The sequence below is a fragment of the Chiloscyllium plagiosum genome, unplaced genomic scaffold (genome assembly GCF_037043375.1).
Source record: "Chiloscyllium plagiosum isolate Xiang-an unplaced genomic scaffold, Cpla_swu_hap1 HiC_scaffold_240, whole genome shotgun sequence".
Lineage (NCBI taxonomy): Eukaryota > Metazoa > Chordata > Chondrichthyes > Orectolobiformes > Hemiscylliidae > Chiloscyllium > Chiloscyllium plagiosum.
The window spans coordinates 98,114-111,218 of NW_028270379.1; the positions used below are offsets into that span (position 1 = coordinate 98,114).

General features: G+C 61.7%; 1 protein-coding gene across 1 annotated transcript in view; it reads left to right on the forward strand.

The window, feature by feature from the left end:
- LOC148133639 (neural cell adhesion molecule 2-like) overlaps window positions 1-12,228 on the forward strand; it is a gene marked incomplete at both ends in the record, with an annotated part of 72,917 nt that extends 60,689 nt beyond the window's left edge. Inside the window, 3 exons of the mRNA XM_087985773.1 lie at window positions 7,664-7,807; window positions 9,961-10,098; window positions 12,038-12,228. Of these exons, the coding sequence (XP_087841899.1) occupies window positions 7,664-7,807; window positions 9,961-10,098; window positions 12,038-12,228 (473 nt within the window). The remainder of the gene's footprint in view (window positions 1-7,663; window positions 7,808-9,960; window positions 10,099-12,037) is intronic.
- Window positions 12,229-13,105: the final 877 nt, after the last annotated feature.

A 13,105-nucleotide genomic window follows, 5' to 3' on the forward strand; every position in this document is an offset into this window, starting at 1 on the left:
AGTGCCTCCCTCCCTCAGTCCTGCCCTGTGACAGTGCCTCCCTCCCTCAGTCCTGTCCCTGTGACAGTGTCTCCCTCCCTCAGTCCTGACCCTGTGACAGTGCGGCCCTCCCTCAGTCCTGTCCCTGTGACAGTGCCTCCCTCCCTCAGTCCTGTCCCTGTGACAGTGCCTCCCTCCCTCAGTCCTGTCCCTGTGACAGTGCGGCCCTCCCTCAGTCCTGTCCCTGTGACAGTGCGGCCCTCCCTCAGTCCTGTCCCTGTGACAGTGCCTCCCTCCCTCAGTCCTGTCCCTGTGACAGTGCCTCCCTCCCTCAGTCCTGTCCCTGTGACAGTGCGGCCCTCCCTCAGTCCTGTCCCTGTGACAGTGCCTCCCTCCCTCAGTCCTGTCCCTGTGACAGTGCCTCCCTCCCTCAGTCCTGTCCCTGTGAAAGTGTCTCCCTCCCTCAGTCCTGACCCTGTGACAGTGCGGCCCTCCCTCAGTCCTGTCCCTGTGACAGTGCCTCCCTCCCTCTGTCCTGTCCCTGTGACAGTGCGGCCCTCCCTCAGTCCTGTCCCTGTGACAGTGCCTCCCTCCCTCAGTCCTGACCCTGTGACAGTGCCTCCCTCCCTCAGTCCTGACCCTGTGACAGTGCCTCCCTCCCTCAGTCCTGTTTCTGTGACAGTGCGGCCCTCCCTCCCTCAGTCCTGTCCCTGTGACAGTGCGGCCCTCCCTCAGTCCTGCCCCTGTGACAGTGCGGCCCTCCCTCAGTCCTGACCCTGTGACAGTGCCTCCCTCCCTCAGTCCTGACCCTGTGACAGTGCCTCCCTCCCTCATCCTGACCCTGTGACAGTGCCTCCCTCCCTCAGTCCTGACCCTGTGACAGTGCCTCCCTCCCTCAGTCCTGTTTCTGTGACAGTGTCTCCCTCCCTCAGTCCTGTCCCTGTGACAGTGTCGTCCTCCCTCAGTCCTGTCCCTGTGACAGTGCGGCCCTCCCTCAGTCCTGACCCTGTGACAGTGCGGCCCTCCCTCAGTCCTGACCCTGTGACAGTGCGGCCCTCCCTCAGTCCTGACCCTGTGACAGTGCCTCCCTCCCTCAGTCCTGACCCTGTGACAGTGTCTCCCTCCCTCAGTCTTGTCCCTGTGACAATGCCTCCCTCCCTCAGTCCTGTCCCTGTGACAGTGCCTCCCTCCCTCAGTCCTGTCCCTGTGACAGTGCCTCCCTCCCTCAATCCTGTGCCTGTGACAGTGCGGCCCTCCCTCAGTCCTGTCCCTGTGACAGTGCGGCCCTCCCTCAGTCCTGTCCCTGTGACAGTGCCTCCCTCCCTCAGTCCTGTCCCTGTGACAGTGCCTCCCTCCCTCAGTCCTGTCCCTGTGACAGTGCGGCCCTCCCTCAGTCCTGTCCCTGTGACAGTGCGGCCCTCCCTCAGTCCTGTCCCTGTGACAGTGCCTCCCTCCCTCAGTCCTGTCCCTGTGACAGTGTCTCCCTCCCTCAGTCCTGTCTCTGTGACAGTGCGGCCCTCCCTCAGTCCTGACCCTATGACAGTGCGGCCCTCCCTCAGTCCTGTCCCTGTGACAGTGTCTCCCTCCCTCAGCCCTGACCCTGTGACAGTGCGACCCTCCCTCAGTCCTGTCCCTGTGACAGTGCCTCCCTCCCTCAGTCCTGTCCCTGTGACAGTGCGGCCCTCTCTCAGTCCTGACCCTGTGACAGTGCCTCCCTCCCTCAGTCCTGACCCTGTGACAGTGCCTCCCTCCCTCAGTCCTGTCCCTATGACAGTGCCTCCCTCCCTCAGTCCTGACCCTATGACAGTGTCTCCCTCCGTCAATCCTGACCCTGTGACAGTGCGGCCCTCCCTCAGTCCTGTCCCTGTGACAGTGCGGCCCTCCCTCAGTCCTGTCCCTGTGACAGTGTCTCCCTCCCTCAGTCCTGACCCTGTGACAGTGTCTCCCTCCCTCAGTCCTGACCCTGTGACAGTGCCTCCCTCCCTCAGTCCTGTCCCTGTGACAGTGCCGCCCTCCCTCAGTCCTGTCCCTGTGACAGTGCGGCCCTCCCTCAGTCCTGACCCTGTGACAGTGTCTCCCTCCGTCAATCCTGACCCTGTGACAGTGCGGCCCTCCCTCAGTCCTGTCCCTGTGACAGTGCGGCCCTCCCTCTGTCCTGTCCCTGTGACAGTGCCTCCCTCCCTCAGTCCTGACCCTGTGACAGTGTCTCCCTCCCTCAGTCCTGACCCTGTGACAGTGTCTCCCTCCCTCAGTCCTGACCCTGTGACAGTGCCTCCCTCCCTCAGTCCTGTCCCTGTGACAGTGTCTCCCTCCCTCAGTCCTGACCCTGTGACAGTGTCTCCCTCCCTCAGTCCTGTCCCTGTGACAGTGCCTCCCTCCCTCAGTCCTGACCCTATGACAGTGCCTCCCTCCCTCAGTCCTGACCCTGTGACAGTGCCTCCCTCCCTCGGTCCTGTCCCTGTGACAGTGTCTCCCTCCCTCAGTCCTGACCCTGTGACAGTGTCTCCCTCCGTCAATCCTGACCCTGTGACAGTGCGGCCCTCCCTCAGTCCTGTCCCTGTGACAGTGCGGCCCTCCCTCTGTCCTGTCCCTGTGACAGTGTCTCCCTCCCTCAGTCCTGACCCTGTGACAGTGTCTCCCTCCCTCAGTCCTGACCCTGTGACAGTGCCTCCCTCCCTCAGTCCTGTCCCTGTGACAGTGCCTCCCTCCCTCAGTCCTGACCCTATGACAGTGCCTCCCTCCCTCAGTCCTGACCCTGTGACAGTGCGGCCCTCCCTCAGTCCTGTCCCTGTGACAGTGCCTCCCTCCCTCAGTCCTGACCCTGTGAAGGTGCGGCCCTCCCTCAGTCCTGTCCCTGTGACAGTGCCTCCCTCCGTCAATCCTGACCCTGTGACAGTGCGGCCCTCCCTCAGTCCTGACCCTGTGACAGTGCGGCCCTCCCTCAGTCCTGTCCCTGTGACAGTGCGGCCCTCCCTCAGTCCTGACCCTGTGACAGTGCGGCCCTCCCTCTGTCCTGTCCCTGTGACAGTGTCTCCCTCCCTCAGTCCTGTCCCTGTGACAGTGTCTCCCTCCCTCAGTCCTGACCCTGTGACAGTGCGGCCCTCCCTCAGTCCTGTCCCTGTGACAGTGTCTCCCTCCCTCAGTCCTGACCCTGTGACAGTGTCTCCCTCCCTCAGTCCTGTCCCTGTGACAGTGCCCCCCTCCCTCAGTCCTGTCCCTGTGACAGTGCCCCCCTCCCTCAGTCCTGACCCTGTGACAGTGCCTCCCTCCCTCAGTCCTGTCCCTGTGACAGTGCCTCCCTCCCTCAGTCCTGTCCCTGTGACAGTGCCTCCCTCCCTCAGTCCTGTCCCTGTGACAGTGCCTCCCTCCCTCAGTCCTGACCCTGTGACAGTGCCTCCCTCCCTCAGTCCTGTCCCTGTGACAGTGCGGCCCTCCCTCAGTCCTGTCCCTGTGACAGTGCCTCCCTCCCTCAGTCCTGTCCCTGTGACAGTGCCTCCCTCCCTCGGTCCTGTCCCTGTGACAGTGCCTCCCTCCCTCAGTCCTGTCCCTGTGACAGTGCCTCCCTCCCTCAGTCCTGTCCCTGTGACAGTGTCTCCCTCCCTCAGTCCTGACCCTGTGACAGTGTCTCCCTCCCTCAGTCCTGACCCTGTGACAGTGCCTCCCTCCCTCAGTCCTGTCCCTGTGACAGTGCCTCCCTCCCTCAGTCCTGTCCCTGTGACAGTGCCTCCCTCCCTCAGTCCTGTCCCTGTGACAGTGCCTCCCTCCCTCAGTCCTGTCCCTGTGACAGTGCCTCCCTCCCTCAGTCCTGTCCCTGTGACAGTGCCTCCCTCCCTCAGTCCTGTCCCTGTGACAGTGTCTCCCTCCCTCAGTCCTGACCCTGTGACAGTGTCTCCCTCCCTCAGTCCTGACCCTGTGACAGTGCCTCCCTCCCTCAGTCCTGACCCTGTGACAGTGCCTCCCTCCCTCAGTCCTGTCCCTGTGACAGTGTCTCCCTCCCTCAGTCCTGTCCCTGTGACAGTGCCTCCCTCCCTCAGTCCTGTCCCTGTGACAGTGCCTCCCTCCCTCAGTCCTGTCCCTGTGACAGTGCGGCCCTCCCTCAGTCCTGACCCTGTGACAGTGCGGCCCTCCCTCAGTCCTGCCCCTGTGACAGTGCGGCCCTCCCTCAGTCCTGACCCTGTGACAGTGCGGCCATCCCTCCCTCAGTCCTGTCCCTGTGACAGTGCGGCCCTCCCTCAGTCCTGCCCCTGTGACAGTGCCTCCGTCCCTCAGTCCTGTCCCTGTGACAGTGCCTCCCTCCCTCAGTCCTGTCCCTGTGACAGTGCCTCCCTCCCTCAGTCCTGACCCTGTGACAGTGCGGCCCTCCCTCTGTCCTGTCCCTGTGACAGTGCGGCCCTCCCTCAGTCCTGTCCCTGTGACAGTGCCTCCCTCCCTCAGTCCTGTCCCTGTGACAGTGCCTCCCTCCCTCAGTCCTGTCCCTGTGACAGTGCCTCCCTCCCTCAGTCCTGACCCTGTGACAGTGCGGCCCTCCCTCAGTCCTGTCCCTGTGACAGTGCATCCCTCCCTCAGTCCTGTCCCTGTGACAGTGCCTCCCTCCCTCAGTCCTGACCCTGTGACAGTGCCTCCCTCCCTCAGTCCTGTCCCTGTGACAGTGCCTCCCTCCCTCAGTCCTGTCCCTGTGACAGTGCGGCCCTCCCTCAGTCCTGACCCTGTGACAGTGCGGCCCTCCCTCAGTCCTGACCCTCTGACAGTGCCTCCCTCCCTCAGTCCTGTCCCTGTGACAGTGCGGCCCTCCCTCAGTCCTGTCCCTGTGACAGTGCCTCCCTCCCTCAGTCCTGTCCCTGTGACAGTGCGGCCCTCCCTCAGTCCTGTCCCTGTGACAGTGCGGCCCTCCCTCAGTCCTGTCCCTGTGACAGTGTCTCCCTCCCTCAGTCCTGACCCTGTGACAGTGCCTCCCTCCCTCAGTCCTGTCCCTGTGACAGTGTCTCCCTCCCTCAGTCCTGACCCTGTGACAGTGCCTCCCTCCCTCAGTCCTGTCCCTGTGACAGTGCGGCCCTCCCTCAGTCCTGACCCTGTGACACTGCCTCCCTCCCTCAGTCCTGTCCCTGTGACAGTCCCTCCCTCCCTCAGACCTCTCCCTGTGACAGTGCGGCCCTCCCTCAGTCCTGACCCTGTGACAGTGCCTCCCTCCCTCAGTCCTGCCCTGTGACAGTGCCTCCCTCCCTCAGTCCTGTCCCTGTGACAGTGTCTCCCTCCCTCAGTCCTGACCCTGTGACAGTGCGGCCCTCCCTCAGTCCTGTCCCTGTGACAGTGCCTCCCTCCCTCAGTGCTGTCCCTGTGACAGTGCCTCCCTCCCTCAGTCCTGTCCCTGTGACAGTGCGGCCCTCCCTCAGTCCTGTCCCTGTGACAGTGCGGCCCTCCCTCAGTCCTGTCCCTGTGACAGTGCCTCCCTCCCTCAGTCCTGTCCCTGTGACAGTGCCTCCCTCCCTCAGTCCTGTCCCTGTGACAGTGCGGCCCTCCCTCAGTCCTGTCCCTGTGACAGTGCCTCCCTCCCTCAGTCCTGTCCCTGTGACAGTGCCTCCCTCCCTCAGTCCTGTCCCTGTGAAAGTGTCTCCCTCCCTCAGTCCTGACCCTGTGACAGTGCGGCCCTCCCTCAGTCCTGTCCCTGTGACAGTGCCTCCCTCCCTCTGTCCTGTCCCTGTGACAGTGCGGCCCTCCCTCAGTCCTGTCCCTGTGACAGTGCCTCCCTCCCTCAGTCCTGACCCTGTGACAGTGCCTCCCTCCCTCAGTCCTGACCCTGTGACAGTGCCTCCCTCCCTCAGTCCTGTTTCTGTGACAGTGCGGCCCTCCCTCCCTCAGTCCTGTCCCTGTGACAGTGCGGCCCTCCCTCAGTCCTGCCCCTGTGACAGTGCGGCCCTCCCTCAGTCCTGACCCTGTGACAGTGCCTCCCTCCCTCAGTCCTGACCCTGTGACAGTGCCTCCCTCCCTCATCCTGACCCTGTGACAGTGCCTCCCTCCCTCAGTCCTGACCCTGTGACAGTGCCTCCCTCCCTCAGTCCTGTTTCTGTGACAGTGTCTCCCTCCCTCAGTCCTGTCCCTGTGACAGTGTCGTCCTCCCTCAGTCCTGTCCCTGTGACAGTGCGGCCCTCCCTCAGTCCTGACCCTGTGACAGTGCGGCCCTCCCTCAGTCCTGACCCTGTGACAGTGCCTCCCTCCCTCAGTCCTGACCCTGTGACAGTGTCTCCCTCCCTCAGTCCTGACCCTGTGACAGTGTCTCCCTCCCTCAGTCTTGTCCCTGTGACAATGCCTCCCTCCCTCAGTCCTGTCCCTGTGACAGTGCCTCCCTCCCTCAGTCCTGTCCCTGTGACAGTGCCTCCCTCCCTCAGTCCTGTGCCTGTGACAGTGCGGCCCTCCCTCAGTCCTGTCCCTGTGACAGTGCGGCCCTCCCTCAGTCCTGTCCCTGTGACAGTGTCTCCCTCCCTCAGTCCTGTCCCTGTGACAGTGCCTCCCTCCCTCAGTCCTGTCCCTGTGACAGTGCGGCCCTCCCTCAGTCCTGTCCCTGTGACAGTGCGGCCCTCCCTCAGTCCTGTCCCTGTGACAGTGCCTCCCTCCCTCAGTCCTGTCCCTGTGACAGTGTCTCCCTCCCTCAGTCCTGTCTCTGTGACAGTGCGGCCCTCCCTCAGTCCTGACCCTATGACAGTGCGGCCCTCCCTCAGTCCTGTCCCTGTGACAGTGTCTCCCTCCCTCAGCCCTGACCCTGTGACAGTGCGACCCTCCCTCAGTCCTGTCCCTGTGACAGTGCCTCCCTCCCTCAGTCCTGTCCCTGTGACAGTGCGGCCCTCTCTCAGTCCTGACCCTGTGACAGTGCGGCCCTCCCTCAGTCCTGTCCCTGTGACAGTGCGGCCCTCCCTCAGTCCTGTCCCTGTGACAGTGCCTCCCTCCCTCAGTCCTGTCCCTGTGACAGTGCGGCCCTCCCTCAGTCCTGTCCCTGTGACAGTGCCCCCCTCCCTCAGTCCTGTCCCTGTGACAGTACCTCCCTCCCTCAGTCCTGTCCCTGTGACAGTGCCTCCCTCCCTCAGTCCTGTCCCTGTGACAGTGCGGCCCTCCCTCAGTCCTGTCCCTGTGACAGTGCGGCCCTCCCTCAGTCCTGTCCCTGTGACAGTGCCTCCCTCCCTCAGTCCTGTCCCTGTGACAGTGTCTCCCTCCCTCAGTCCTGTCTCTGTGACAGTGCGGCCCTCCCTCAGTCCTGACCCTATGACAGTGCGGCCCTCCCTCAGTCCTGTCCCTGTGACAGTGTCTCCCTCCCTCAGCCCTGACCCTGTGACAGTGCGACCCTCCCTCAGTCCTGTCCCTATGACAGTGTCTCCCTCCCTCAGTCCTGTCCCTGTGACAGTGCGGCCCTCTCTCAGTCCTGACCCTATGACAGTGCGGCCCTCCCTCAGTCCTGACCCTGTGACAGTGCGGCCCTCCCTCAGTCCTGTCCCTGTGACATTGCGGCCCTCCCTCAGTGATGTTCACCGCGGTGATTTCTCTCTGTCAGGGGTTCCAGTCTGTGCTGCCAAGTGCTGTCTGTGTTCAGGGGGAGTGATGGTTTCTCCCACTCACTGAGCGCTGGGAGCTGCTCCCTCAGGGGGGTGACAGTGTGACCTCTCCAGTAAATGTTCCTGTCCATCCTTTTCTCCCACAGCACATGTGTCTGTTTCCAACGTTGATCCTGTTCGGGAGTTTGATGAGGGGACGGATGGTGTTCTGAGGTGTACGGTGACAGGAATCCCTCAGCCCACAGTCACCTGGATCCGGGATTCGTTGGACGTGCTCCAGACTGCGCAGGGTGAGTGATTCGGGAATGTCTTGCTCAGACCCTCACAGTCTGTAAGCTTCCACCAGGACAGCATGGGAACGGTGCTCCCAGTATGGGTCTAATTGAGGGATACGGAGACTGGAACTGTGCACGGTGCTCCGAGTGTGGGTCTAACTGAGGGATACGGAGACTGGAACTGTGCACGGTGCTCCGAGTGTGGGTCTAACTGAGGGATACGGAGACCGGAACTGTGCACCGTGCTCCCAGTGTGGGTCTGACTGAGGGAATACAGAGACTGGAACTGTGCATGGTGCTCCGAGTGTGGGTCTGACTGAGGGATACGGAGACTGGAACTGTGCACAGTGCTCCGAGTGTGGGTCTGACTGAGGGATACAGAAACTGGAACTGTGCACGGTGCTCCGAGTGTGGGTCTGACTGAGGGATACGGAGACTGGAACTGTGCACGGTGCTCCGAGTGTGGGTCTGACTGAGGGATACGGAGACTGGAACTGTGCACAGTGCTCCGAGTGTGGGTCTAACTGAGGGATACGGAGACTGGAACTGTACACGGTGCTCCGAGTGTGGGTCTGACTGAGGGATACGGAGACTGGAACTGTACACGGTGCTCCGAGTGTGGGTCTGACTGAGGGATACAGAGACTGGAACTGTGCACGGTGCTCCGAGTGTGGGTCTGACTGAGGGGTACGGAGACAGGAACTGTGCACGGTGCTCCGAGTGTGGGTCTAACTGAGGAATACGGAGACTGGAACTGTACACGGTGCTCCGAGTGTGGGTCTGACTGAGGGATACGGAGACTGGAACTGTGCACGGTGCTCCGAGTGTGGGTCTGACTGAGGGATACGGAGACTGGAACTGTACACAGTGCTCCGAGTGTGGGTCTGACTGAGGAATACGGAGACTGGAACTGTGCACGGTGCTCCGAGTGTGGGTCTGACTGAGGGATACGGAGACTGGAACTGTGCACGGTGCTCCGAGTGTGAGTTTAACTGAGGGATAAGGAGACTGGAACTGTGCACAGTGCTCCGAGTGTGGGACTGACTGAGGGATACGGAGACCGAAACTGTGCACGGTGCTCTGAGTGTGGGTCTGACTGAGGGATACGGAGACTGGAACTGTGCACAGTGCTCTGAGTGTGGGTCTGACTGAGGGATACGGAGACTGAAACTGTGCACGGTGCTCTGAGTGTGGGTCTGACTGAGGGATACGGAGACTGGAACTGTGCACGGTGCTCCGAGTGTGGGTCTGACCGAGGGATACGGAGACTGGAACTGTGGATGGTGCTCCAAGTGTGGGTCTAACTGAGGGATACGGAAACTGGAACTGTGCACGGTGCTCCGAGTGTGGGTCTAACTGAGGGATACGGAGACTGGAACTGTGCACAGTGCTCCGAGTGTGGGTCTGACTGAGGGATACGGAGACTGGAACTGTGCACGGTGCTCCGAGTGTGGGTCTGACTGAGGGATACGGAGACTGGAACTGTGCACGGTGCTCCGAGTGTGGGTCTAACTGAGGGATACAGAGACCGGAACTGTGCTCAGTGCTCCGATTGTGGGTCTGACTGAGGGATACGGAGACTGGAACTGTGCACGGTGCTCCGAGTGTGGGTCTGACTGAGGGATACGAAGACTGGAACTGTGCACGGTGCTCCGAGTGTGGGTCTGACTGAGGCATACGGAGACTGGAACTGTGCACAGTGCTCCGATTGTGGGTCTGACTGAGGGATACGGAGACTGGAACTGTGCACGGTGCTCCGAGTGTGGGTCTGACTGAGGGATACGGAGACTGGAACTGTGCACAGTGCTCCGATTGTGGGTCTGACTGAGGGATACGGAGACTGGAACTGTGCACGGTGCTCCGAGTGTGGGTCTGACTGAGGGATACGAAGACTGGAACTGTGCACGGTGCTCCGAGTGTGGGTCTGACTGAGGGATACGGAGACTGGAACTGTGCACGGTGCTCCGAGTGTGGGTCTGACTGAGGGATACGGAGACTGGAACTGTGCACGGTGCTCCGAGTGTGGGTCTGACTGAGGGATACGGAGACTGGAACTGTGCACGGTGCTCCGAGTGTGGGTCTGACTGAGGGATACAGAGACTGGAACAGTGCATGGTGCTCTGACCATAAATATTTTAATATCCAATTTTCTGTCCCCCCCTCCACAGGGCGTTTTCAGAAATTGCCAAATGGTTCCCTGGTCATCAGGAACATCAGAATGTCAGACGCGGGGGTCTATCAGTGTGTCGGGAGGATTATGGAGAGGAATGAAGAGGAATCACTCAATACCAGAGTCATTGTCAATTGTAAGATTTCACCGTTTCCAGGCACAGGGTCAGTGCTGAGGGAGTGGGCACTGACGGATGGTCAGTGCTGAGGGAGTGGGCACTGACGGATGGTCAGTGCTGAGGGAGTGGGCACTGATGGAGGGTCAGTGCTGAGGGAGTGGGCACAGTCGGAGGGTCAGTGCTGAGGGAGGGGGCACTGACAGAGGGTCAGTGCTGAGGGAGTGGGCACTGTCGGAGGGTCAGTGCTGAGGGAGGGGGCACTGTCGGAGGGTCAGTGCTGAGGGAGTGCCGCACTGTCGGAAGGTCAGTGCTGAGGGAGAGGGCACTGTCGGAGGGTCAGTGCTGAGGGAGTGGGCACTGACGGAGGGTCAGTGCTGAGGGAGTGGGCACTGTCGGAGGGTAATTGCTGAGGGAGTGGGCACTGTCGGAGGGTCAGTGCTGAGGGAGGGGGCACTGTCGGAGGGTCAGTGCTGAGGGAGGGGGCACTGACGGAGGGTCAGTGCTGAGGGAGTGGGCACTGTCGGAGGGTCAGTGCTGAGGGAGGGGGCACTGACGGAGGATCAGTGCTGAGGGAGTGGGCACTGTCGGAGGGTCAGTGCTGAGGGAGTGCCGCACTGTCGGAGGCTCAGTGCTGAGGGAGGGGGCACTGTCGGAGGGTCAGTGCTGAGGGAGTGGGCACTGTCAGAGGGTCAGTGCTGAGGGAGCGGGCACTGTCGGAGGGTCAGTGCTGAGGGAGTGGGCACTGTCCGAGGGTCAGTGCTGAGGGAGTGGGCACTGTCGGAGGGTCTGTGCTGAGGGAGTGCCGCACTGTCGGAGGGTCAGTGCTGAGGGAGTGCCGCACTGTCGGAGGGTCAGTGCTGAGGGAGTGGGCACTGTCAGAGGGTCAGTGCTGAGGGAGCGGGCACTGTCGGAGGGGCTGTGCTGAGGGAGAGGGCACTGTCCGAGGGTCAGTGCTGAGGGAGTTCCGCACTGTCGGAGGGTCAGTGCTGAGGGAGCTCCGCACTGTCGGAGGGTCAGTGCTGAGGGAGTTCCGCACTGTCGGAGGGTCAGTGCTGAGGGAGTGCCACACTGATGGAGGGTCAGTGCTGAGGGAGTGGGCACTGACGGAGGGTCAGTGCTGAGGGAGTGGGCACTGTCGGAGGGTAATTGCTGAGGGAGTGGGCACTGTCGGAGGGTCAGTGCTGAGGGAGGGGGCACTGTCGGAGCGTCAGTGCTGAGGGAGGGGGCACTGACGGAGGGTCAGTGCTGAGGGAGTGGGCACTGTCGGAGAGTCAGTGCTGAGGGAGGGGGCACTGTCGGAGGGTAAGTGCTGAGGGAGTGCCGCACTGTCGGAGGCTCAGTGCTGAGGGAGGGGGCACTGTCGGAGGGTCAGTGCTGAGGGAGTGGGCACTGTCAGAGGGTCAGTGCTGAGGGAGCGGGCACTGTCGGAGGGTCAGTGCTGAGGGAGTGGGCACTGTCCGAGGGTCAGTGCTGAGGGAGTGGGCACTGTCGGAGGGTCAGTGCTGAGGGAGTGGGCACTGTCGGAGGGTCAGTGCTGAGGGAGTGGGCACTGTCAGAGGGTCAGTGCTGAGGGAGCGGGCACTGTCGGAGGGTCAGTGCTGAGGGAGTGGGCACTGTCCGAGGGTCAGTGCTGAGGGAGTGGGCACTGTCGGAGGGTCAGTGCTGAGTGAGCGGGCACTGTCGGGGGGTCAGTGCTGAGGGAGTGGGCACTGTCGGAGGGTCAGTGCTGAGGGAGTGGGCACTGTCGGAGGGTCAGTGCTGAGGGAGTGGGCACTGTCGGAGGGTCAGTGCTGAGGGAGTGGGCACTGTCGGAGGGTCCTGTCTGGATGGTGTGTTCCCTCCCATCCCCTGGGTGGGTGTGTTGTGACCGTGTTCTGTCTCCCAGTGTAGACCGGGTCCCTATCCCCAGTCTGTCCCTGCTCTCTCTCCCTGAGTGTCTCCCCATCCTGTCTTTCAGATTCTCCCAAACTGCTCCAGCTCCCCCCAGAGGAAGTCTACACATGGCCGGGGAATCCTGTCAACATCTCCTGCTCTGTCCACTCCGTTCCCCCGGCGACATTAACCTGGATACACAATGGGCAAAACCTTTCAGACATCGCCACGAGTGTCTCTGGGAGAGATCCGTCCAGCGTTCGCAGCACCATTGAGGTAGGTCTGAGGGGAACATGGAACAGGACAGCACAGTGCAGGCCCTTCGGCCCTCGGTGTTGTGCCAGCCTTGTATCCTTCTCTATGGTCAGACTAACCTCCATCCCCTTCATTGTAATGTCATCCAGGGGCCTATCCACGAGTCGCTTAAATGTCCCTAATGTCTCTGACTCTCCTCCCCCCTCGCTGACAGTGTATCCCACCCACCCCACCCCCCCCCCCCCCCACACTCTCTGTGTAAAGACCCTCCCTCTGACATCACCCCGAAACCTTCCTCCAATCACCTTAACATTCTGCCCCTCCCCCCCCCGGTGATAGACATTCCCACCCTGGGGAAAGGTCTCTGGTTATCCACTCTGTCCCTGTCTCTCATCATCTTGTAGACCTCTATGAAGTCCCCTCTCACCCTCCTTCACCCCAGTGGGAAAAGCCCTCGCTCCCTCCACCTTTCCCCATCAGACACACCCTCCAATCCAGGCAGCATCCTGGGAGATCCCCTCTGCACCCTCTCTAAACCTTCCACATCCTTCCTATAATGAGGTGACCAGAACTGAGCACAATATCACTTTATCCCTGTATTTTGCATTCAAATCCCACCTTCCAAAGTGAATCACTTCACACTTTTCCAGGTTGAACTCCATCTGCCACGTCCCAGCCCAGCTCTGCGTCCTGTCAGTGTCCCGTTGGAACCTACAACAGCCCTTCACACTATCCACAACTCCACCAACCTCCGTGTCATCGGCAAACTTACTAACCCCCCCCCACCCCACCTTCCACTTCCTCATCCAAGTCATTTATACACATCACAAAGAGCAGAGGTCCCAGAACAGATCCCTGTGGAACACCCACTGGTCACCGAGCCCCAGGCTGAATACTT